The sequence below is a fragment of the Mastigoproctus giganteus genome, chromosome 5 (assembly GCF_048544385.1).
Source record: "Mastigoproctus giganteus isolate SK-2022 chromosome 5, ASM4854438v1, whole genome shotgun sequence".
NCBI lineage: Eukaryota > Metazoa > Arthropoda > Arachnida > Uropygi > Thelyphonidae > Mastigoproctus > Mastigoproctus giganteus.
The window spans coordinates 197,910,302-197,937,761 of NC_143579.1; the positions used below are offsets into that span (position 1 = coordinate 197,910,302).

Consider the following 27,460-nt stretch of genomic DNA (forward strand, 5'->3'; position numbering starts at 1 on the left):
TGAAGTCTGTTCAACAGAAAAACAATCCTTTTCTGTTTTAATATGATGGATGAAAATTAAATAAAAAAACAGGAAACATGTTAAAATTAATCACACAGTGGAAAAAAGGAAGTTCAGTATTAGGGAAATAACAGTAGTGTGAGCAAAGGTGAGAAAGAGGTTTCTGCACTATCTATCAGGGTTATTAGATATGTGTGTATAACAAACAGTCCAATCATATCACAGAATGAATTAGTATTAATAGTGGCAAAATGATGGAAGAAAACAAGCTTATACAGAATCAGCCATCATAAAAAAAAAAAAAAAAAAAAACCACCACCACTTCATTTGCCCATTCCTTCTAATAATTTAACTGATCCTTTTTTAAATCTATTCAAGCTACCCACTTGTGCAGACCAGGTGCAAGTTTATTTCAACAATCAATCACTGTCTGGCTGAAAGTAAATTTCCACACAATTTGATTGATGTAGGCAAACTCACACTGCCCAAGTTTGTTTGTTTAAGAGTTTTATGGTGCATCGGCATCTCAGATTATAATGCACCAAGTCAAGCTACTCCAGGAAGTTATGGCAAAGCCTACCACCTGAAATACATATGGAAGAAAACTGGGGGCTACTCTGGGCTGGTAATGAGGATCACAAAGAAAGATTGGGGACTCAAAAAAAGAACCCTGTCAATTTACTATAAAACAACTTTCCTTCCAGCAATCACTTATGCAGCAGCACAGTAAGTACCCCAGCATTGCAGGTACTTTCCAGAGTGCTCCGCTTAGATCCGGAGGTTGTCCGGGCAGGGCTGCTGTTTCTGCTGTCCAGGGGAGTGGCTGCCACTCACCAGGGCTACACGACTGATCCAGCGAACAGCTTAAAGAATGAGACAGTCAGGCTGCAGACCCCACCTTCTTAACCTTTGGCAGAGAAGGTGGACGGAGACCACCAAGGTCAAAGTAACTAAAAAATTTCTATCGGACCTCTGGAAAATATACCCAAAGCAACCGGCCTTGTACTTCCCAGGGAACCACATGATAACGCTATTAACAGGACATGATCCCTATAACGAGAAGCTTTGTGGATTCGGTCTCATCGAGGACCCCAGCTGCATGTGTGGGGAGAGCGGAAGTTGGAGTCACATAGTCTATGAATGTCCACAATATGAGAGATACTCATAACAAAGATCAGATATCTCCAGAGGGTACTGGAGTCCCACTTCCTGGACACTGAGGAAGAATACAGGGTGCTCTCCCAGTTTGCGCAGGACCTATTTGCCAGGAGAAGAACAATAACAGCTATCCACAGTAACCAATATAGTGACTGACAAGAAATGCCACCTGATGTGATGGAGAATTGAAACCTGCAGGACACCAGTCTTGGACAAGGAGAATGCTGATCACTGGAAAAGAAAAGCTAGGATGGGGCTTGCCCCATGTGTGAAAAACTGAAAATAGAGATGAGACTAAATGCTGCATAGCTGCCAACAGACTAATGGTGACCTGAAGAGGGCACCCTGGCCCTCTTCACCTTTATTCCCACATCCTTATGTGGGGCGAAGTTTTTCGTCCTCTCCCCTCCTTGCCACTCCCTTATCTTCCACTCTGGTGGGGCACGGGCATGCCCCACTGAAAACCGGGGCTATCTACTCTATTGGCCCCATATTTCTGTCATCCTGGATCCTGGTCTTCTGCCCCCCCTCCCCCATCTACCTTTATGCTAGCAAAAGTCCCACATATCAAAAACTTAATGTGTCAAAATTACCATACACCCATAATTCGGTATAACTTAGGTGATATCACCCATACGCCAACATTTTTTTTTTTTTTGGGTCCTATCTGCCAAAATCTCAGGAAAGTAAGCGGCAGGACCTGCCAGAGTATATCAACTAAGTCTACTGGGTCTCTGGTTTGCCTCCATGGAGCATAAGTAGGGCAACATTGGACCTTAGCAGCTAAATGACCAGATGAACAACGGTACATGACACTACACAAGAACAACTCCCACACACTTTTAAATCTCTGGCATTTCCCAGCGAACTGGTACACCCACAATGAAAGCAACACAGAGATAGGGGAAACCCCTGGTGCTGTATGACAACAACACACTTTACTTGTATTATGATTAATTGCATAAGTGTCACTATGCCAGTTTTTTTTTTTTTTTTTTTTTTTTTTTTAACTGAGAGAGAGAGAGAGAGAGAGAGAGAGAGCGAGCGAGCGAGCTTTGCTATTCCATTCGAATATGGCCAGCAGTTGGTGATCTGAATAGGTTCCAATGTTTTGAGACCTAGCCAGAATGTTTCAGTTCTACTGAAATAATAAACATTTTCTTTCACAAGTCTTTTATTCCAGGTACATTTTATTGTTATACTTTCAACTGGAAGTAACCCTTATAACTTAAGGGTTACTTCAAGTTTCAACTTTTTCAGCTAGGATGTGTTCAGTATAATGCCCAAATGTCTCGTCTTTTATTGCCAGTTTATTTCAAGGCCTTTCTGAACTTGATACTTTGTGACTGAAACTGCCACAGAACATGGTCACAACTTTTAAAATCCAGCCCTGTTGCAGGGTTTAGGGGTTAGTGAAAATTTTGTACTGAGGCCTCATGATTTCTGAAGAGGAAAGACTTTGGTGGACAAAACCCTTCTTTATCTAATTTTTATTCTTCTTTATAGCATTTTATTTAATAAATATTGCACCTTTGAAAATGGCAGATGAGAGACAAGATAGTCTCAGCAAGCCTTATATGCTTCTGAAGTCCTTTTCTAATTTCTTTCAAATTCAACATAGTGCAGCATAAAATACATACAACAAAACATGTACTTCTTCTGAAGATGGAGAATATCTAATGTGTGACTTCTACAATTGCTCAATTCAATATATCAGTGGTTTTCAACCGGGGTGCCGTGTAATTTGGATTTAAGTTATTATTATTTTTTAAAATTTGTATATTTATTTCATTATAAAAAAGTGTACGGTATCCATGCACTGTATCTTTTTAATTTAGTGGTGATCTATAATTGTTATTTAATACCTCTATATTAAGAATAAAATTATTATATAGGTATATATTAAAAGTTTGAAAACCACAGTGTTAGGTATTTCTTTTGGCCTAGGGGTGCCGTGAAAAAATTACTGGGACACTAAGGGACCCTGAACCGAGAAAGTTTGGGAACCTCTGCAATATATGATAAAATCTCATAAATTTACAAATGGCACTTACATGGGGTGGGGTGGAAGAAGTAAATTATAAATGACAATTATAAATATACTGCTTCAGGAAACAGCTCATTTCCTGATGTCAATCAACCTTCATAAACTTGAAAAATAAAGTACTGTATATGATAATAAGTTATTGAAGGCGGCGCCTCCATAGCCAGGTGGGAAGGAGCAGCAGTGCGTAGCACGTGCTTCTTGATTAGACCGGGGTTCGAGCCCGTCACCACCAAATACGGAGGATGCGGAAAGGTCAGGGAATGACCACCGCATATCCGGGAGCAATATGGCCTTAGTTGCTAATGCTCCTAAAAACCAAATAACAACAACAACAAGTTATTGAAGGACATTATTAATGCAAACAATCACAATGAAATCATTCATAGTTCACTGTGGTAGACATAAAATTTGAATATGTTTTAATTATAATTATAAATATTAACATTTACAAATTTTGACCAAATGTTTTGGAGAACTTTGTCTCCCTGAATCCCCCCCACCATCAGTTTATTATAAAAATCAGAACTTCTTGCTATGCAGAGTTTTCAGTTTCATAATGCCTTTTCATTGGTGAGCTTAGATACTGACTGAACGTTCACCCAAGGGAAATGGTTCTCACCCCCCTGGTTAACATTATTTAGCAATCAAAGTGACCTCATAAGTAACTTCCAAGGATCTCCATAAACAGCAAACTAGCAACAGTTCAACTTCTCACAATACACCCAGTCCAGCCCACAGACCTTGTCAGAATAATAATCCATTCAATAGCTATTCCTGTATTTTATGGCTTTCTTATCAGAAAGAATTTATACTATTCCATGACACATTCAGGCTACAATTCCACTCCTCATCAACAAACTGTTGTTCTAAGAAATGCTTTATAAGCATTCATACCACATTATGTGGGTGAAGGCTACACAAGATGAGAGAGAGAAAGAGAGAGAAGAGGACAGCTAATGAATAACCTTTGCTGCCTGTAGAATTTTTCCCCAGTAAAAAACTCCAGCCAATCAGATGGACAATGGCAATGTACTTTTTTCTATATCAGATAACATGCAAGTTTTTTTTGTTTTTTTTGCCAATTATTCCTTCAATTTGTCATTGATCAAGGAGAAAAAGTTCTTCAAAACATTTAGTTAACCATGTAATATTAATGAATTATAATTAACATCTTCTAATATTTTATAAAATTTTAACACAATGAAATATGCAATTATATCAAGTCATTTTTATTTTATTTATTCTGTCTTAAATTTACTTGACTATATATATATATATATATTTTTTTTTTTTAAATTAAATTCAAGGCTTAAATGAGCTTCCAGAACTTGCTTCATCACTTTGTTGTGCACACAATTTTCAGTTGCAAATTTATAGCATATCACTATAATTAGGAACTCCAGCATCTGTGGTGCCTTCTTGCTTTGCACACATGTTGTGCACCCTACTACCAAATGTTTCTGTTCTGTCCACCACCTGCATATCACAGTAAAAAGAAGTACAGATACAGTATTATGTTATGCACTAACAGACAAAATGATCTGTAAAGTTTCATTCCTAAATCCTGTAATGGTAAGCCCCAAGGTTTTAAATTCACATTAAAAATAATAAATAAATAGCACAGTGGCAACACTATGTTTATATACCCCCCTCCCTATTATACTTTCAAACATGTAACAATGTAATATTAATGAATTATAATTAACATGTTCTAATATTTTATAACATTTTAACACAATGAAATATGCAATTATATCAAAGCCATTTTTATTTTATTCATTGTCTGCCTTAAATGTATTTATTGTCTGTCTTAAATTTACTCTCCTTGTATTCCATTCTTGTTACTACCTTGTCATCCATGCCTTCTTTGTGTAGTGTAAAATTTTGTTTGTGGCAAAAAAAAAAAAAATAAAGAAATAAGTGAAGTTTGCTCATACATATTCTCATATACGTACTACAAAAATAATAATAAAAAATGCACAATACCCACATCACTCTCTGATTTGATTTCTGAGTCCTCTAAACTGCAATAAATTAAAAGTTAAATTGGGGGGATAGGTTTAAGCACTGACTTCCCCACCTCTGTACCTTTCTGTACCAAATGATGCAACTAGTGAGCTTGACTACCATAATTCTTTCAGCTGCCACTGAAAGGCAGCTGGGAAGGAATCATATCAACCAAGAGATGCTGTTCAAGGTTTAGACTTAAATGGATGTCAGATGAAGCAAATGAAACTTGTGGAAGAGAAGAAAAATACATGGTGTTATTATAAATTATCTGGGGGTTCAAAATTCTACATTAACTATAAACTAATCTGCAATCGAGTTACTAAGGGAGGGGATACACATGTTAATGCAATTATGTGAAGTATTTGGCCTCCCCACTATATACTGTATATATATCTGAAAGGATCCTTAGAATTTTCAGATTCTTACTTCGTCCTTTGTTAGTCAAAAATTACAATATAATTTCTTTAATTGCCATAGCAATAACAGTGTAATTGCAGAATTTTTAACAGGAATTTATGAAGCTGAACATTCTAGACATTTCCTCAACACATTCAGCATGAAAACACTAACAAACCTCATCCGTTTCTGTTATCTCTTCATCCTTGAAATAATTCTCATAAACTTTTCTTAGTGCAGTGGTGAACTGCGTACCACAGCTCCTTTAGCTCTATTTCCTACATCTAAATTGACTACCAGGCAAGGAATCAAGACCTCCTTTTGCTATGAAGTATTTATAAGCAACTAAGTAAGGAAAGAAGAATAATATAAGGGAAAATTAAAATAAATTGTAGCATATGCATTTAATTTTTGAAATAATATCCAAACATTTAACAAAGTATAGTTTTGGTCAGGGGAGTAAAGTCATCAACTTGTGTCTTCAAAGGTGGTTCTATGAGAACACTACCATTTCGGCCTTCCCAATTCCAAGAAATTGACACACTTATGATGTATACCATATCTGACAATGACAGGAATAGGTTTGGAGGAAGGTAATTACACGAGTGGTATCTGGAGTTCAACAATTCGTCCACAATCATTTTGCGGACAGCACAAAAAGTCATGGGTCCACGCCTTATGTGCTTCTGATGCTGGAATTCTCTGATAGCTGCATTGTTGCTGTTATGATAGTACAGCTTCACTAATAGCGCCTTTTCCTGCAACATTGTTGGTATTGCTGCTGTAGTGCAGGCAAAAATCTACTGTATTATTTTGAAGAGACTGCTTTGCTTTTATACAGTACAGTAGAACTAAGTAATACAGTTCTACTGTAATACAGTACAGTAGAACTGCATAATTGTAAGTTATACAGTGACAAATTTTGTAACTAATTTTTTTCCCCAATAAATGGCGAGCACATTCTTTATTGTACCTGCTGTCCAATTTTCTCTTCAGCATGAGCCTTAGAACTCACACCACAGCCCTCTACAGAGGGATACTTTAATTTTAACAACCCTGTATATCAGACATGGAATCCTACAATATACCTTAAAACCCTTTACACAATTAATATATAGTTAACCCCACCAGCACATACATAACACAATTATATTAACCTTACAATTTTCTGTAGTAGATCACCAACATAGCAAAATAAAGCTAAAGTAAACTGCAGAAGTGCCTACTTACACTTTTCGCCCAATGACAAGGAGCAGAGTCGTCCTGAAAGATGCAGTTACTTGCAGGTTGCAAAGGTCTATAATGGTTTGCGGCAATTTGCCTTCCAATATAGCCAGGTATCCATTGGCATTTACGGAACCTTTTATAAACTGCAGGTGACCTACTCCACAATAAGGAATGCACCTCCATATCATTTGGCTGGTAGGGAATTTCACTTTAGACACCATACAGTCTGGATGGTATTCTTCACCATGTCTACGGTGAATCATTTGTCTTCCATCAGAGCCATGCAAGTTGAATATCTTCTCATCCAAGAAAATGAGACTTACACTGCTCGGGGGTCCATTTGACATGATCCTTACACCAAATTAATATGGCCTTTTTCATTTTTTGTGTGAGGACAGGCTACAAGTCCATTCTTGTAGAGGTGTCTTCTGACTGCTACTGCTCTTGCTACCACTCTTGTATGTTCTTCCCATTCTCTTTTCAGTTCAGACGAAGAAGCTTTACGGTAAGGCATAAGCACTTCAAAATGCGATCCTGCTTTGACGTAGAGACTCATTTGTGTCCGGTTCCTTTTTTCCTATCAGCAGAACCAGTATTCTTGAGTTTGGAAAGAAATATATTCACTGTCAACTGATTACAAGACACTATAAGCAATATGACAGGAAGAACATCCTTCCTCACGTAAAGCAACAATAGCACTCTTCTTGGTGCACGTAACTTACCATCCTGACACAAGCAAGGAATGACTGCAACTCTGGCAGAGCATACTTATATAACTGAAAGTAACAGCTGATGTGATCTGTAAGAAATAATTATATTTCTTACAGATTATTATATTTCTATTATATTTTATTATTTTAACTTCCATTTTAGTCATATTTTAACCGTCATTTCATATTTATTGTAAATACATCTGTTTTTTTATCAGTTTTATGTAATTCACGTATTTTAGTTTGCAGTAAAACTTACAATTTCTGGTTGGTGTGAAGTATAATTTTTCAACATGAATTTTCCCAACCTCGTAGGCCTGTTTGGAGACATCATTAATTATGTCTGATATACAAATTGTCTCGAAACTTTACAGGGACACGTTGCCATGTTTTGTGTTTACTATAAGTCACTTTTATATTTACAATTGTTTCAAAAAATCAGCAGATGAGGTGTAGTTTTTAAAAATATTTTGAGAGTATGTGGGCTTGCACAAGCATAAACTGAAGAAATTTAATACAGAGGATATTACTGCATAAAAACAGAGGTAACAATAAGGATTTTATTTTTTAAATGGTTTTATAAAAACTATTTAAAAATAATAAATGATTTTTACTTTTTTTTTTTTTTTTTGAAATTTTGATTCTGATTGTATTTTTGACAATAATTTTGTTATACTGTTCAGTTATGAAGTCAGAACAAGAAAAAAATTAATATTTAAAAACTTCCAAATTCCTTGACAAAATTCATTCCAGATGGCTCGAATACTACAAACTCACTTAGGATAGGTTAAAAACTATACTGATTTGATGATGAAACACACTACATTGATCAAACACAATGGGCTCACATCTGGTGAGCATGGGCTTGGCACACCCAGGGTCCTGAGCTGGATATCATCATTCTTCTCTTCCTTGGTGATTCCCTTTTATTTCTCTCTCTCTCTGTCTCTTAGGGTAGTTCAGAAATTTTATTTATTTATTTTTTTGACTGTGCAGCATAAGCCTCAGGCTTCCTTGCACCATATGGCTAATAATAATAATAATAATAATAATACAATACAATACAATACAATACAATTTTATTTTATTTATCAAGAGAATTCGTTTACAATAAATGAACTTGTTAAGAAAAGTAAATTTCTTGACAACAAGTTGTAGTTCTTCCTTTACAAGTTTTGTACAAATTTGTTGTCTTACAGAAAAGACTATGAAGTCACTACACATAGTATATTCCACACTGTAAACAGAGGTAGTTTATCTGCATATCAATTCTAATCTACTGTGTCATTGAGTATCAAGAATTTTCTTATTAGGAATTTTAATTTGGAGATGGGATAACTTCTCCTGAGCCTGAAATCAATGCTAGCCAACAAGTTGTTTATTACATTCATTGTGTGCCTATCTCCAAATCTATTTAGTATCCTAGGGTGAGGCAAAGTAATTGCTTTTGGGTTCCTTAAATTATGTGAGACATTTCTTTGCAGATTCGACTCTTCAAAAATAGTGTTAAGATTTTTTAAGAATAGATTTAACTTCAGTTTTTGAACTGGATACAATATTTTATGTTTCAACAAAAATTGCCTTCTCTTATTCAGGTCATTCCAAGAGTTTGTCCCCATTAAAAGTTTCAGAATCCTATTCATTAAGTTGTCTATTGCCCTTATTTCTGTTTTATTTGCTCGTGCCCATACATTTACTAAATAATTGAGTTGGGAGTCCACTAATGCATAATATAAGGTTACTTTTGTTCTAAGATTTAACTTATTCTTAATGTAGTAGAAAAAGTACACATAAAATCTCATTTTTTTGTACAAGTTTGTTATATGCATTATCCAACTTAGACTGTAGTCGATCCATAACCCAAGGTAACAATGATTTGAGACTTCTTCCACAGTTAGACATTCGCAATTCTGGAAATTCTGTTCATGTAGACAATCATGTTTGTGCAATTTGATAGGGGGTTGAATGTCCAAGGTTTGATGAGGAGGCCTTATTACCAAAAATTTAGTTTTTTCAAAGCTGAGCGCTAATTTATTATCGTGCAGCCAAGATTGTAAATGTATTGCATCCTGTTGTAAATCATTTGCCATTTTTGTTAGGTCCTTTCCTATTGTATATAAGATTATATCATCTGCATAAATTTTTATAAAGGAGTTCTTAATTACTTCGAATATGTCATTTATATAGATGTTGAACATGATTGGCCCAGCATGAGTGCCCTGAGGTACTCCTCTCTTTACATTATAAGATTTCCCCTTTGTATTTTCTACTTCTACTGTTATTTTTCTCTTGGTTAAATAATTTGCTAGTAGTTGATTGAGTCTTCCCCTTATTCCATATTTCAGTAATTTCTGTTGCAATATTGGGATATCAATTAGGTCATATGCTTTGGTCAAATCTATAAATAAAATCAATATGAAGTTATTGTTGTTTAAATGTAAGTTTAGAGAGTCTATTAAGTTCTCTAATAATGTCTGTGTGCTCTTGCCCTTCTGATATGAGAATAGAGAGCTGTTTAACAGTCCATATTGATGTAAATATTTGCTTATATGGGAAAATATATAATTTTCTATTATCTTATTTAAAACTGACTGTATTGTTATTGGTCTGTAGTTGCAAAAGTCATCTGGTGGTCCCTTTTTATATATAGGAATTATCTTAAATGACAGTAAGTTTGTAGGATAGCTTCCCGACTCTAACATCCGTGCTATTAGCTCTACCAAGAGAACAGAGAACTGTTCTTTGTTTCTCTTTACTTCGGTTACTGTAATACAGTCCAGTCCGTAAGATTTCTTGTTCTTTAATTGTTCTATAATTTTAAGAATCTCAGTATAATGTGGAGCTAAGACTACACAAGAGTTCATTATCTGAGGAAGCCTATCTTGTTGAGTAAAGGAATTTTGGCAATAATGTATTAAATATCTGTTGAGATCTAATACAGCTTTGGCAAACCTATTTGCAGCCTCATATTGTTTGTTTGCACCAGAAATCTGTTCTACTAGTGTTTTAATTTGGTTTCCCCTTGACTTTTTCTTCCTTGTACTTAACATGTCATTTATAATGCTCCATTTATCCTTTTGTGTTATCTGCTTATCCATGAAAAGATGATTGTAATAAGTGTTTTTTTGCTTTTTTATCATACCTGTCACTTTATTTCTGAGTGTTTTATAATTGTGATAATGTTCTTTCTTTGATGGACAATTTCTAAACTGCCTGTAATATTTATCCCTTTGTACCATTAGTTCTTCTATTTCTTTAGTCATCCAAGGTTTCCTAAGCTTAATCCTGCTACTCCCAGTGTTTGTGTTGTTGGCTGTGTGATTAACTTTTCTCTCGGTATTAAACCTCGAATTGTTTATAATTTGTATTATCTTATTTGAAAAAACATTTACATTTGTTGTGTATGATGCTTGCTCTTGTATTAACAAGTTTCCTATGTTCTGTTTCAGTTTCCCTGTTGATAAATAATTTTTCTTCATAGCATTTGTTAATTTTTTTTCTTCACATGGGTGTTGTTTTGAATACACATCTACTATTAGTATACATGTTCTGTGATGTGAAAGTTGATTTAATAGTATGTAGGAATTAGCATACTTCAACTTGATATTTGTAATTAGGTGGTCCAAACAAGAGCTGACTGTTCTATTACCCTCCATCCTTTGTTGTCTAGTTATTCCAATTAAGGTATGTTCAAATCCATAATTGTTTAAGATTGCAGAGTATCTGGGTATCACATTATCAGTTACATCGGCTAGTAAATTAATATTAAAATCTCCTACTAGTATGGTCTTATCTGTTTGTATGTCGTCCCATTGCAAAATAATGTTTTCTAATTCTATTAGGAAGCTGTTTATTGAATCTGATGGTGGCCTGTAAAAAGCACAAATCATGAATGTGTTTTCTGAGTCTTCTCCTAATAATTTGACACAGCAGTTTTCACAAGACTGAGTTAAGTGGTAAACCTGTATTGCCCTAAAGCATGTTCTATAGTATATTATTATTCCTCCACCCCTTCTCAACTCTCTCAATATATAGACCTTATCATAACCTTGTATGTTATAATTGGAAATTTCCTCACTTTTTATGTTAACCTCCGTTAAAACTATACAAGAGATAAATTCTTTCATTGGATTTATATATTGCAAGAAGTTAAACCAATTTTTTCTTAGTGACCTGATATTTAGAGCTACCATAAAGAATTGTTTTTTATCAATTATAAGAGCTTGAATATTTTGATTATTTATAAAATGTAAAGGTGAATTGTAAATCTGTGATTCCTCAAAAAGCATACCTGATGTCTTAATTTTACCTTAAATCTAGATTTCTGAAAATTTCAATTATTCACAATAAAAGTCTATTTTATAAACTGCAAATCCTTTGAACTCTGAATTCTAATGGCTCTTGAAGATTCATTCTTCTTCACATAAATTTTGCCATGTTTTAGCCATAAAAATTTGTAACTGTGAGTTCTTGTTAGTTGTTTTGTTTCCCAAAACAATTGCTTGAGGTGGGCTGTTAAGTGGTCATTTATGTAGATTGGGCTATTGCTATTGTTCTGATATATGTCCTTTGCTGTTAGTCGGATCTCCTTTGCCTTTCTCATCCATTTTTCCTTTGCCACATGGTTTGAAAACTTCACAATTAGTGTTGGCTTGTCTTTTGTTTTCTTACTGTTTGGTATGTAATAGTGTTCTATTTCTTTGTTGTTCTGTAGTTTCAATGCAAGTCCTAGCTGCTGTATAACAAGCTCTAGATCTTGGCCTGTTAATCCAGTTAATCCTACAATTTCTACGTTATTCGCTAACAACTGTTGCTCTATCGAGTCTATCCTTATGTTAAGCAAGTTGGAATTTTCCTCATTTTGCTTGAATGAGGCTTCCAGCTCCGCAGTTCTTTTACCGATTGCTGTGTTGGCGTCCTGTAGTTTGCTTATGCTTTTTTGTATTCTGTCAAAGGAATCTGAGACAAATGAGATCGATTTCTTTATATCTTCTACTTCTGTCTTCAGGTCTTCCATTTGCTTCTTTATTGGTACTATGTCTTTTAGTAAATCCAGCAAATGGATTTTACTGGATAGCTTTCTCAGCACGTCTTCCATATTAAGGGTGTTCGCCTGCTTTTGTGTAGCTTCTAAGTCTTCGTTCACTTCTTTTGGTGAATGCAGCAAGTCGTGAAATTCTTCTGCCGAGTAGGAAATTTCACTTCTTTCTTCCCTCTCTTCTTTCCTGCACAATATACACCTCCACTGCTGTTTCTTTTGTTTCGCCATTCCTTTATAGGTTGCTTCTTTCAATGAGCATCTGTAATGGTACCCATTGTTGCAGCCATGACACACCACCTCCTGCACGTGCAGCGGTAGGTTGCACTTTTTGCATATATTTTGATTCATTTTTGCAGAACTTTGGAGTAGTCAATACAAGACGTTTCAGATAAAGCACTTTCACAAAAGAAATAACAAAAGAATGAATTTAACAACTTACAACTAGCAAAAATTTCCAATTTTCTCTTGGAGCGTTGATACAGTACACATGCTATCACTAGCCCTCTAGCGGGAATAAATAATAATAATAATAAGTGCTCTAATTAATTAATAACTGTATATTATGGTACTCCAAGCATTTCAGAATATTATAATTTCTTCATCTGTGGATAAATAAACCTTTCTTTTTTAGAAATTTACATAATAAAAATATCCCCTGATCACATCTCGCTAGCGAAAGAGGCAAGAGAAATTGGGGAGATAAGAAAATTCTGAGAAACAAAGAGATCAGAGGATGTGCTTTTGATTGGACACTGGATGCAGGTCATTGTTCTGCTTAGGTTGTCAAATGATTGTTTCCTGTTCTATCTTGGAAGACTATGATTTACTTGAATAGTGTAATAGATGTGTAATTATAGTGGTTAAGTATCTACTGCAGATCTATCTAGGTCATCATGAAAGAGAGTTAGCCAAGAATTTGGAGCTGGCAACTTTTGTTACCAGTGTTTCTATTTATTGTTCTTCACTAATTTTTATGGATGTGAAATGCTTACAAAAATTTCTATATAGAAATTTATTTTAATTTTTTATCTACAGATGTTTGTTATTTGGTTTTTAGGAGCATTAGCAACTAAAGCCATATTGTTCCGGGGATATGTGGTGGTCATTCCCTGACCTTTCCGCATCCTCCGTATTTGGGGGGTCACGGGTTCGAACCCTGGTCTAATCAAGAAGCGTGTGCTACGCACTCCTGCTCCTGCCCACGAGGTGCCTTATCTACAGATAAAGGAACTTTAGAACACAATAATCCAAAATGTTCTAAAACATTTTGGAATACTGTAACTTGCAGTTATTAATTAAGGTTTCTATAAATTATGTGTGCCCAAAGTGTAGTGTGTTTCATTATTAAATTAGTTGTACTGCATTTATTATAATATCGTTCAACTCTGTCATTTTTGAGAGAGTTGAAGAAAGATTTTGATTTGGCCAACAAAAAGCATAAGAAATAATTGGGTCACTCTGCACTGTACAACCATCACGTACAAGAGCGGATTAAGGTCGGTTGAGGCCCCGGGCGCAGAAGAAAATATTGGGCCCCTTAAAAAAAAGAGAGACAGGGAAAATAAAAATACATGTTAACCATTTTTTTAAATAAATAAAAAATATTATGTACTATTAACGTTTTATTTCCAATAAAATTTGAATATAATATATGTATAATATAAATAATAATAGCATAATAATAATCACAAAGTTTTGAACTAATATGTTCAACTAATTTGTTGTGGTTTTGCGTGGGCCCTTCAGAAGTCAGAGCCCAGGGCGTGCGCCCGCCGTTAAATCTGCCTCTGATCATGTATGCAAAGATGCAGTAGATTTATCGAGGCTCAATAACTCTACTTCTAGCACAGCCTAAGTTGAAAGTAATCGCTCTTAATCCAATCTGGTTTAATTTGTCAATTAGATATGGAATTGAAGGCCGTACTATTGGCTAGCATTACATCTATGTTAGACTCACCATTAATAGTCCAAAACGTAGGTTCATTACCAGGCTTATTAATGACCCGAAATATAGATGAGTATATCAGCTGTTCCAATAACCTACCCCTGGCATCCATAAATCTAGAATGCCATAAAAGATTTTTAGCATTTGAATCCAGGCAGATAATTACTTTTCTGCCTTCCAATCTGAATAATCCTGTTCCAAATAGTTAAGAAAGCAATGAAGGTCCGCATCAAGCTGACAGTACATAGATATAATGGAAAATTGTCCCCCAACTAGCTTCAATACCAACACAGACTGCATGCGAATCAATTCTGGTCAACCAGATCAGAGCTGAAAACTAGTATAGCAGCCCTTAGTTTGTCACACTTCTTTGAGACAATTCTAATGGAGTTGGGATATCCACTTAGCTGACCCCTATAAACATAGGGGTCCTGAACACAAACAATGTCAATACTTTCATGTTCACAATCTAACCTTAGTTCACCATACATATTATTTCTATGGGTAAGAGTGCTATTGCCATTACCTTAAAGCACAGAATACATTCTTTCCTTAGTAACTTTCAATGCGAATATGTATTCTGGCACTTCTTATCTCTAACCACATGAGCAGCAGGCCTATTTTTCACATTACATTTGGAACAAAACTGAGGTTTGTTTTTATTTTTACAGAATTTAAAATTATGACCCACCACACCACAATGACTGCAAACCGGCCTATCACTTTTACATGTCTTAGCAGTGTGCCCGTACCTCTGACAATTATAACAAATGGTAACCAAATGAAATTCCTTAAACCTGTAGGACATCAATCCAATAAAGATTTGTGTTCGTTTATCAAGGAACTTGATAAACGAACTGCTTAAGTTGTCAAATGGTTATTACCTGTTCTGTCTTGGAAGACTATGATTTACTTGAATATGTAATGGATGGTGTAATTATAGTGGTTAAGTATCTACTGCAGATCATCTAGGTCACTATGAAAGAGAGTTAGCCAAGAATTTGTGGCTGGCAACTTTTGTTACCAGTGTTTCTATTTATTGTTCTTTACTAATTTTTATGGATGTGAAATGCTTACAAAAATTTCTATATAGAAATTTATGTGAGTTAATTTTTTATCTACAGATGAAGGAACTTTAGAACACAATATTCCAAAATGTTTTAGAACATTCTTTTGACTCTCTCGTTTTTCAGAGAGTTGAAGAAAGATTTTGATTTGGCCAACAAAATGCATAAGAGATAATTGGGCAACTCTGCATCATGTATGCAAACAAAGCTCCAATAATATAATTTTTTATTATTAGCTATATGGTGCAAGAAAGCCTGAGGCTTAGAAAAAAAAAAATAAAAATTCCCAAGTTACTCTGAGAGAGAGAGAGAGAGAGAGAAGTAGAAGGGAATCACCAAGAAAGAGAAGAATGATGATATCCAGCTCAGGACCCTGGGTGTACCAAGCCCATACTCGCTAGATGGGAGTCCCTGGGGTTATTTTGCCTGATCTATTAAAAAAGGACAAAGTTTGTTGAACCAATGTCAAATAAGAAACTAATGCTCTTCAGAGAACTTATTTTCATGCTATCCTAACAAAAGCCAATTATGATTGGTTGGGCTATTATTCTTAATGTTCCTTTAACCAATAAAATTTATTCCATAAAATAATGCTGTTGATAGTTTGGCTACCATACTAAGAGTCCATCACAACATGACTTTGTTAAAAGTTTCGGCAATCCATGAAAGATATACACGAAGGGTGTGAAAAGTTTTTAGCCCAATACAGATTGCAAAGGTTTTCATGAAAGACAACATTGAAAATCTGTGCTGTGACTCTTGTGTTTTCACAGAAAATTTCAAGTTTGTAACTATATTTTTCTCCTTTACAGAGGGTTGTTATTTGGTTTTTAGGAGCATTAGCAACGAAGGCCATATTGCTCCGGAGATATGCGGTGGTCATTCCCTGACCTTTCCGCATCCTCCATATTTGGTGGTCATGGGCTCGAACCCCGGTCTAATCAAGAAGCGTGTGTTACGCACTGCTGCTCCTTCCCACCTGGCTATGGAGGCGCCTTACAGAGGGTGCTGTAGTGTGGAAGGTTATAGAAGATGGAGACTGTTAAGAAAATCAAGCACCGTACAGTCAGTTAGTACCTCAATTTAAAAGGAATATCACCAAAAGAAATTCATGAAGACATGCAGCATGTATTAGGGAACCTTGTCCTTTATACATCATTTGTCAAAAACTGGGTTGCAGAATTTAAGCATGGATGAGAGTGTTGAAGATGTACCTCGTGATGGAAAGCTGTTACCATGTTGACACTTGCATACGTGGATGCCATTCATGAAAGCCAGCAGCATAACACTGCAGCTCAATGAAACAACATTTGATTTCTCCCACGAACAAGCTCGTGATATTGTGGTGAATGTTTTCGGACTGAAGAAAGTTTCTTCACCGAATTTAATGGCAAAGAGTAAGGTTTTTGTCATAAGACTGCACAGCATTTTGAAGCTCAATTTTGTGCATGGTATGTCACTATGGATGAAACATGAGTTCGCCACTTCTACTCTGAAACATGAAATCAAAAGAAAAATCGTAATGTGTAAGAATCCATCTTCTGCGCCTCCAAAAAAGTTTGAGTGCAAAAGTTGGCTGGGAAAGTCATGGCACCCATCTTCTGGGATGCAGGAGTGATTATGGTTCATTTCCTGGAATGAGATACCATTATCATTCTAACCTACTGAGATGTTTCAATGAGTAACTGAAGCTCAAAAGGGACAAGAAACTGATCAAAGGAGTCATCTTGCATAAAGACAATGTATGGTAACAACAGCATTTGTGACTCAGGCAACACTACTTGCCTGTGGGTTTGAGCTATTACAGCATCTGTCCTACTCCCTGGATTTGAGTCCATTGGACTATTTTATATTTTGAAATCTCAGGATTGGAAAGAAAAAAAATTCGACAGTGACAGTGCTGTGATGGATGCAGTCAACAAGTGGTTTAAATCAAAATCTTCTGAATTTTATCTGAGTGGATTACAAAAGATAGTGGATCATTCCAGAAAGTGTGTTGACTTAAGTGTGTGTGTGGGGGGGGGGGGGGGCAAGTTGAAAAATAAATGTGTTTTCACAACTTTCCAGCATTCTTTTCATGAGAAGTTAGAAAATTTTCAACCTCCCCTCATAGACCACAGCAATCCTGAAACAAACTAATAATTCAACCTCAAACCACTATATTGACCTGTAATATAGTAATTGGATTTCTTAGATGTCTAATTATTATTATTTTTATTATTATTATTAGCCATATGGTGCAAGGAAGCCTGATGCTTATTATGTTGCACCAGCCAAAAAAATATATATATATATTCTGAATTACCCCGAGAGAAAAAACAAGAGTCAGAAGTAGAAGGGAATCACCAAGAAAGAGAAGAATGATGATATCCAGCTCAGGACCCTGGATGTGCCAAGCCTATACTCACCAGATGTGAGCCCCCAGGGTAAATAATCAATATACAAGTAATAAACAATAATTCTACAGTTAATACAATTATAAAAAAGGGACAAAAATATCTAAAGATATTTGGAAAAATATATTTAGGGCACAAATGGCCAAAAGCAGCTAGCTTTTAATATTTAACAATACTTTTACAAAATTCTAACATTGAAATTTTTTGGTGACATTAGCACAAACCAAGTTAATTGCCATCTGCACTGTTTTTATACTTTATGCAATACAATTCTAACATTACTTATGAGTGAAGCAAATTTCTGCCATAATAGATAAGCAAATAATAAATATGCAAAAGATTTACAACTAAAATCCCTCGTGAAATTGAAATAGTAGTAATAGTGACATATGATGTGAGAAAGCAAGCTTATATAGCATCAGTCAAAAAAAAAAAAAAAAAACCAACATCACTTATCCACCCCTCCAATAATTTGTCTAGTTCTTCCTTGAATTTATTCAATTTGTCCACTTTCACAACAGATGGAAATTTGTTCCAATGATCAACCACCTGCTGGCTGAAGGCAATTTTCTCCTCACATAAATCCTGCAACCATTATTCCTCAATTTGAATTTATATACCTCATGTGTAATCTAAGCAAAAGAAAGAATGCCATCAGCATTCTTCCTTTTGCTTAGACTACACATGAGGTATATAAATTCAATGCATTCAAAAAAATGGATTGAATTTATACTTGCTCAATCCATTCAAAAAAAATCAAAATTCAAAATATCTCTTTAATCTGCAAAACATTATATGGAGTGCAATGCAAATGAAAAATCATTACTTCAATTTTTCTGATGACATGGTAACCAGTACTCTATTTACAGTTCAATAGCAATAGTTCAAGGATCAGGAAATTTGAACGAACAATTTGTAACTCACTATTTTCATGCAGGTATTCAGTTTCTGCAGCATGCCCCTCTACAGATATTTTACCCTCCTATCACACCAGTACAAACATATGCACAACTCCTTCTATTCATCACATGCCACCTCTATACAAGAGGTTGGTGGCCAAGAATCACCATCCCTCTCTCTTTTCGGCCAATCTTGCCAGTTCTTTATACTTAAATAAGCAGTAACAAAACTGTTGCATCAGCTAGTCAAATGCCAAACTTGGCGGAGAAACTTATTTATTTTATTACTTTGGGTCTAAAAAACCACGGCAGAATCTATAGTTTCACCTCTGATTCTGTGGCAGATACAGGGGTGACGATTATTACCTTCTTCCTCCCTCCCCAGAGCCTGAGTACATTGGAACAAATACTGTTTTATAATATTGAGTTGTTTGGCAACTATTTGTATTGTTTGTATATTACAGAAAGGGCTGGTTAAAAAATTCGAGATAAATTTTCAATTTCATGTCATCACTGTTATATTACCCCCCCCCCCGTTATGATCAAAAAATATATTTTTTTTTACTGTTACATAATTAAAGTTTCGTGATGCCACAACACACTGCTTTACCCCTCCATCATCCCGAACGTTGATTATATAACGAAAAAAATATATATATTCAAGACAGAGTTACAGGATAAGCAAGTAAAAATATATCGAGTAGCCACATTCCACTATCGGTCAAAACATCCACGAACAGAGAAAATAGGCAAATTATTCGTTGCATACAACAGCCAATTTTAAAATGTCAAATTAAGGACTCCTAAATTCTTCTGGTCTATGGTTGCTGGTAGTTTTCGTTGGATTTACGTTCCTTCCCGAAAGTACTCATTTGTCTTTGAATTTATATATTAGGATGCTAAAAAAAAAAGGCAATGGATATAAAAATTTTAAGATTATGCTGTCACCGCCTCATTTTGGCAGTTTGCGACTAACGTCTGATTTTCCAAGTTTGATTGGATCCTTCTGTTGAATTACAACTTCAAAACTCATAGCTTACAACTCAGAATATGGTTATTTAATTAAACAATGGATATGTAATTTTAAACATTAAAAACAATACAATTACAGTACCTTCGACAACGCTTCTACCACCTTGTCCTTCTAGTTCAGCGTTTAATAATGATGAATTCATGAAATGGGAATGATTGATTCTTACATCAGTGTATTATAATCCTTTCGTTTCTTCATATAAAATATCAGTCAAGTAATAAAAATTATAGAATCACAAAAAATTGATAACACACAAACAAAAACTTCTATTCATTAAACGGGAGGGAACCACCATTCTAAATGCGCATGCTCCAATATTCCCAATAAAACACGCCTTCGCCGTTTTACCATGTATGGTATTGTGGTCTCTAAACTAATCATTTTTACCGGCGTTCATGGTTTTTGGAAACGTGCGTACGGAGTGTTGGTCTTACAATTTTGCTGTTTCCATAAACAGTGATCACTAAATGTTTGTAGATATCTTCCTATGAAAGCCTGACAAATCTTAATTTCATATACTATAATCTTCATGACTTATTATTTTATTTTTATATATTTGATGACTTATAACTTTCGGTGGGCGTACTTATAATTCAATTGGACTGTGTTTCGCTCTCATTCCATATAACAGTTAAAGGGTGGTAATTTTTTTAGTTATGAATATGTCTAGGGCAGTGCAACTTCTTTTTTTTGTTGTACCCTTCTATTTCTGTAGTGATGTAGAAGCCAGTGTTACTTCCACTTATCTTTATCCTCGAGAATCAGAAACCCGAGAAATCAAAAAGTTAAACGACATTTGGAGTTTTCGGGTAGTCGATGAAAAGGATCAAGATATCGGTTTCCGAGAAGAGTGGTACAAAAAATCATTGAAAGAAGTAAGTATGCTATTAAATTACAAAGAGAAGAAGAAGAAGAAGCTAAGATTGTTTTACTTTCAGAAATTATTTACGTTAACTGTAGTCCACTTAAGACAGCGGTTTCCAGCTGGTGGTTCGCGAACCCCTGGGGCTTCCACACAGGGGATTCGATCTAAAAATTCTGTAATGGCGTCTGCTTAGATTTAAGGTATATTTTTGCAAGCTACAAAATAGTTTAATATTAGTTTAAGCGGTTCGGTTCAAAATTTATATTTAGGTGGTTTGGGTCTCGCGCCCTTACATAGCTAACATGCGTGACAGGATGTTAGTGGGGTGGGGGGAATTGGGTGCGAACATGCCAATATGTATCGCACCGTTCGACTGTGGTAAAAATAAAAAACAAAGATAGAATAAAATAAAATTAAATATAAAGGAAAGAATTGCCAACGAAAGAAACTACATCTTCTACAATGCCTTATATAATTAGTTTACCATCTTACTGCATATCCTGTTAAATGAATATTGTTCATACTATTTTATTTATTTATTTTTTTTTTTTTTTCATTCTCAAAGACCTCATGTATATCACTTCAGGTATAGGTACTTAATAATTTTATATTATTACACAATATTGCTTATAAAAACTGGAAATATTTTATAACAAAAAATTCAGAACTACAGTTAATCCAGATCGAAATACGAAAAATTCCGTTCACAGTTGAGTACAGTACATGTACTGTACTCTGTGAACGGTACGTGTATGTTATTCCAAGTACATACTGTACTTGTACTCACAGAGTAGTAACATATTTGTGCTTGTACTGTACTTTGAAAGACACACGGGATTTAGGAAGGCAGATGAGTCACTCTGACTGCGCGAAAGAGACGGAACATGCATCTCATTGTCTTGTGTGTCGTTCAGTATGTGTTGAATTCAGAAAGTTTGCACTGGGGTACATGTAGTATACGTGTATCTTTTTTATTATTATTTAATATTTGCAACATATGTATATGTTACAAACAAATCTGTATATTTATGAATGTTATTATAAGAGAATATGACAAAATAGGAAACGAAAGGAAATAGTTATTATTTAACATCTAAATACTAATAGTCAGTTAAAAAAAACCGCATTACGGACAGTAATCACAGTAATATGAAAATCGCCGATTAAAATTCGCAAAAAAAAAAAAAAATCATACAAATTATAATCAAACATGCAATTATTTTTCTTTGCATATGTATCAATCGCTTCATTTTTTCGATAACTCATTCGGGCCTCCAAAAGCTTATCTTCATGCAATCTTACTGTGTATATATATAATAATAAGCATCATCAAGAATAATACAATAGAGAAGTAAGATTAGATAAGACAGAGTTACAATAACGTGAATTATGGATCAGGGTCACTGCTATCACAAAAGTACCCTACAGCCATAATGTAAATATAAAATATTACTGGTATAAAATACATTAAGTAGATGTTTATTCATGGGGGAAAAAAAAGAAGTATTGAAAATACGGTGTACCCTGGTAGCGATATGTGTTGTGAACGAAGGTGGGAAGCAAGGAACCGGAAAAATAATTGTAACGATAGAAAAGTTTGTTTTTTTTTTTTGATTTGGTAGTTGTTGGCGCATCGGCTTCTGTGGCCATATTGCACCTCCCAAGGTTTTTGCAGTACTTTGATCCAAGCCCGAGGCGAGAATCGAACCCGCGACCTTTGGGTTGCCGGGTAGGTACTTTACCCACTCGGCTAGCCCGGTCGGCGATAGAAAAGTAAACCAAAAGAATATTTTTGAAGAGACGACCTAGGTGGAGATAGCATTGCAGAGTCTTTCATAATTTTTGTCTTCGTCAGAGGTCATCCACCAAAATCATGAAAAAGACAGCAATGCTCTTACTTCTGTTTCACATGTTCTGTATGTCAAAAAAAAAAAAAAAAAAATATATATATATATTACATTCACAATGGAACGTAAACATATTTGGTAACCATTGGAACACAACATGCTCTTCTTTCATACTTCAAAAAATTGATGTTTGCATGATGATGTTGTTGTTATTTGGTTTTTAGGAGCATTAGCAACTAAGGCCACATTGCTCCGGGATATGCGGTGGTCATTTCCTTGACCTTTCCGCATCTTCTGTATTTGTTGGTGACGGGCTCAAACCCCAGTCTAATCAAGAAGCATGTGTTGCGCACTGCTGCTGCTCCTTCCCACCTGGCTACGGATGATATAGCTGTACAGTTTATGATTATAAATATCGCTAAGCATATGTGTTAGGTGTTTTGCAAACACAGGCGATCGTGGGTTCATCTGTTGAACCAAAGAAGGATTCAACAATGGGACTTCCATAACCTCTACGATTGTCTTTCTTTTAAACCACTTAAACAAAAGCATAAAAGCTTGGAGTTTGCAAACTTTCATATTAACGTCTTATGATTAAGGTTACACTTACGTAATTCATTGTGAATGGTTTCACTAAATAACATAGGTGTTATGTTTAATTTTCATTGTGAATGGGCCTTTATTCCCGTACCGCTAATCTTAAAGCGATACTTACATCATTGTTTTAATTGTTGACGGAACCAAAAGGAAATTTAAATAAAGAGAGAAATGCGCACGAACGTTATTAATTTAAATATTCACCCAATAATCAATTCTTTTGTCGAACATTTTCACAGCAAAAAATTCGTTACTACCGAGCGAGCAGTGAGGTGAGATGTATGTGGATGGACAACGGGTGCATAAATCATAAATAACCTAAGAATCTGTCGTGTGAGATTAGAGCTTTTGCTGATAAAGAATAAACATAACAGGTACGTGTTTTCATTTTGTGCTTATTTATTTTAATTTAGTTTAAGTAAACCTTCGGTACCCGCACAGAAAGGTTTAAGTCTGGTTTGGGTCATCACAAAGTTTTTATACATTCGAAAAGAGAAAAAAATAGTTTATGCCCTGTAAGCAAAGAATGAGTTTTTGGGTAGTAAATGGATGGCTAGTGCTCAAAACAGAAGGAACTGGAAAGTTGCTGGAGAGTCATCCTGCAGTGGATTGAAAATGGCTGATGATGAAGCAAAGAATTATTATTATTATTATTATTATAGGTTTAGATATGTAAGATAGGAAAACAAAACGTCAATCTAATGCTTTTTATCGCAAGCGGAAGTGATAAGGAAAAGGAAAAATTACGAGGATCCATGCTGAAATTCTTAAAGTTAGACTAGGGTGACCCGACAGCATCAACATCAGTCGCTTCGGAATTCATTTCAGACAGTAAGGACGAAATGGAAGGTGAAAAATCAAATTACAAGTTTGAAGTTCGTTTGAAATTGTGCCAAGAAATATCAGTGCCCGAATCAAGCCGTGGTGAGGATAATTTAGAAAATAATAATTGTGTTGAATTGACGGCCGAATATGATATCGGGGATCCTTTTAGCTGGCCACCGATTAATGAGTTCTAATAACCGATTAATAATCGGTTATTAGAACTCATAATTCAGAAGGTACCTGTAACACCTCAAAATACCAAATTTGCTACTACCTCAGGAAAGCTTTTGACACTGTTGCGCATGGAAGACTATTGTACAAATTGGAGCAGAATGGTATTAAGGGTAAGTTGCTACAATGGATAAAAGGATGGTTAAGTGCGAGAAGACAGAGGGTGGTAATCAATGGGTGCTGCTCTTCTCGGACTAATGTTATTAGTGGAGTCCCACAGGGTTCGGTGTTAGGTCCACTGTTGTTTTGTATATTTATCAATGATATTGATGAAGGTATATCAGGCTTAATGTCAAAGTTTGCAGATGATACGAAGGTTGGCAGGGTTGTTAATGGCAGTGTGCTACTGCAACAGGATCTAGATAGTTTGGGCAGATGGGCTAAGAAGTGGCAACTGAAGTTTAACCTTGACAAATGCAAAGTACTGCATATGGGTAGAAGTAACCCCAGAGAAACGTACCAACTGTTTGGTACTACACTTAAGGTGGTGGAAAATGAAAAAGACCTGGGAGTAAATGTGCAGGCAGATATGAAGTTTTCTGAGCAATGCAGACAGGCTGCCAGGGCAGGTCATGGGGTTTTGTCAATGATATATAGGAATTTTGCTAGCAGGGAAAAGGAAGTGATTATCCCTCTGTATAAGGCAATGGTCAGGCCACGCCTTGAGTACTACATACAGGTCTGGAGGCCTCATTTTAGGATGCAGATTTACTTGAGCGTGAACAGAGAAGGGCAACAAGATTGGTGAGGGGAATGAAGGGATCCTCTTACCAAGAGAGGCTTAAGTTCTGCAAATTGCAGTGGCTGGAGACTAGGCACCTGAGCGGTGATCTGATTGAGGTATATAAGGTCTTGAATTGGTTGAGCCCGCTGAATTCTGATGGGATCCTTCCACTTGTTCAGATTACGAGCCTAAGGGGGCATAAATTCAAATTAAGAAAAGACAGATGTAGAATAGATGTGCGGAAATTTGTCTTTAGCCAGCGGGTGGTTAATTGCTGGAACAAACTTCCATCTGTCGTTGTGGAAGTTGATAGGTTGAATAAATTTAAGGAGGAACTGGACAGGCATTTGGAGGGAGTGGTGTGATTTTTTTTTTTTTTTTTTGTTGGCTGATGCTGCATAAGCTCATACACTTGCTTTCTTGCATCACATGCCACTACTACTATTACTACCTCAAAATACGAAATTTCCTAAAGATAACAATGGAAGATCATTTTCTGCATCACAATATATGAGACTTTTACCTAACAGTGAAAAAGTTCAAAGAACTTGGTTAATCTAGTCTACAAAATCGAATAGTGTGTTTTGCTTCTGTTGCAAGTTGTTTGCTTTAACGCAAAACAAAGTAACAGATAGTCAGGGGTTTTCAGATTGGCGACATTTAGCCACTCATTTATCACGGCATGAAACGAGCGTAGAACATATGCAAAATTGTAAAAAGTGGTATGAATTAAAAACACGCCTTGACAACAATTGTACAATTGACAAAGAATAGCAACGGTACTTTGAATCTGAAAAAAAGACGATGTCGAGCCATTATTGAAAGAATCATTGCAATTGTCCAGTTTTTAGCAGGGCAGTGTTTATCTTTCAGAGGTAAAAATGATAAATTTTATGAAACAAATAATGGAATTTTTTAAAGACTATAGAAATGTTGGCCTAATTTAACCCCATTATTTCACAGCATGTCAATAACATAACACTAAAAGTCATATACCTCATTACTTAGGCCAATGATGGGCAAACTACGGTCCGCTGGCCAGATGCTGCTCGCCTAGAGGTTCTATCCGGCCCGCCGCAGATTTTAAAACAATAGTATAGAAATTTTCAATTTCAATGTTTTAAAAAAATTCATTTAAGGGCGTGTTCCATTTTTTGCATATGCGAAAATTTACATAGAAATTTGAATATATTTTGCATATGCAAAATATAGTTGTGATAATTTATATAGAAATTGATCTAAAAACTTTTGCATATGCAAAACATGGAACCCGCCCTAATAAATATGTATAAAATTATTAAAATATACTTATTTGCTTTTATATTTAAATTCAAAAAATATATATACAGTATATAAACAAGATTTTGAAAGAAGGATTTGGATATACCGCTTACGAGTTTATATTAACGACAACAGAGGCGCTAATTTTTGTTCACATTAAATAATATTAGTCGGTTCAGGAATGTGCACGAAGCGGGAACCTACCATTGAATGGAAAGATGGCGGACAGGCCGACTCATTCCAACTTCATAAATGTTGAATGTTAGGGTCATGATGGTGAAATTATTAAAAATAGTATTGTTGTTGGTGCTTGTGAGTTTTATTGTGCATATTAGTAAAATATTTCAACCCCAAAATGTCTACTAAAAAACCTAAAATTGATTCAGAGTGCCATGTTTTCAAAGAATAGACCTGGAAGTACTTTTTCACAGTTGTAAAGGATAAACCACTGTCTCATCTGCAATAAAACCGTAGCAGTCTTCAAAAAATACAACATTTCCCGCCACTTCACTTCTAAGCATAAAAATTCCAATTACGAAGCAATGTCCGAATATGAAAGGAAACGAAAAGTAGATCATCTTCGCAAAAAATTATCAAGTTACCAAAATTTTTTTAAGAAAAAAAATAGTTCTCAGAAAGCAAGTACACATGCAGGTTATATTGTAGCATATAATATTACTAAAAGTAATGAAGCTCTCTCTGATGGGGAGTTTGTTAAACACTGTATGCTCCAAGTTTGTGATGTTTTATGTCCTGACAAGAAAAAAGATTTTGAAACTCTAAGCTTATCCTGAAAAACTGTGACTTCTAGAGTCGAAGCCATAAATAAAAATCTGACATCACAGTTGGAATCAAAGATTGGTCAATTTAAATTCTGCTCCATTACTATGGATGGAAGCACTGATATAAATGATACTGCTCAGCTAGTATTATTTATAAGAGGTGTTGATGAAAACTTTTCTATTATTGAGGAATTGGCATGCATGCAGTCGTTAAAAGGAACAACAACAGGGTCTGATATTTGTCATGAATTTCAGGAAGGGCTTTCAACATTGAAAGTACCCATAATAAGCATATGTAATATTACGACCGATGGAGCACAAAGTATGACAAGTAAAAAATCTGGATTTGTTGGGATCTTTAATCAAAAATACCCCGGGA

General features: G+C 35.3%; 2 protein-coding genes across 2 annotated transcripts in view; one reads left to right on the plus strand and one right to left on the minus strand.

Moving 5' to 3' along the window:
- LOC150085985 (coronin-1C-like) overlaps positions 1–20,187 on the minus strand; it is a 239,686-nt gene extending 219,499 nt beyond the window's left edge. The window contains exon 1 of the mRNA XM_090374319.1: positions 20,011–20,187. The gene's annotated coding sequence lies outside the window, so the exon portion shown is untranslated. The remainder of the gene's footprint in view (positions 1–20,010) is intronic.
- A 122-nt stretch (positions 20,188–20,309) lies between these two features.
- LOC150085986 (beta-glucuronidase) overlaps positions 20,310–27,460 on the plus strand; it is a 272,855-nt gene continuing 265,704 nt past the window's right edge. Inside the window, exon 1 of the mRNA XM_090374318.1 lies at positions 20,310–20,804. Within this exon, the coding sequence (XP_090230444.1) occupies positions 20,586–20,804 (219 nt within the window). The 5' untranslated portion in view covers positions 20,310–20,585. The remainder of the gene's footprint in view (positions 20,805–27,460) is intronic.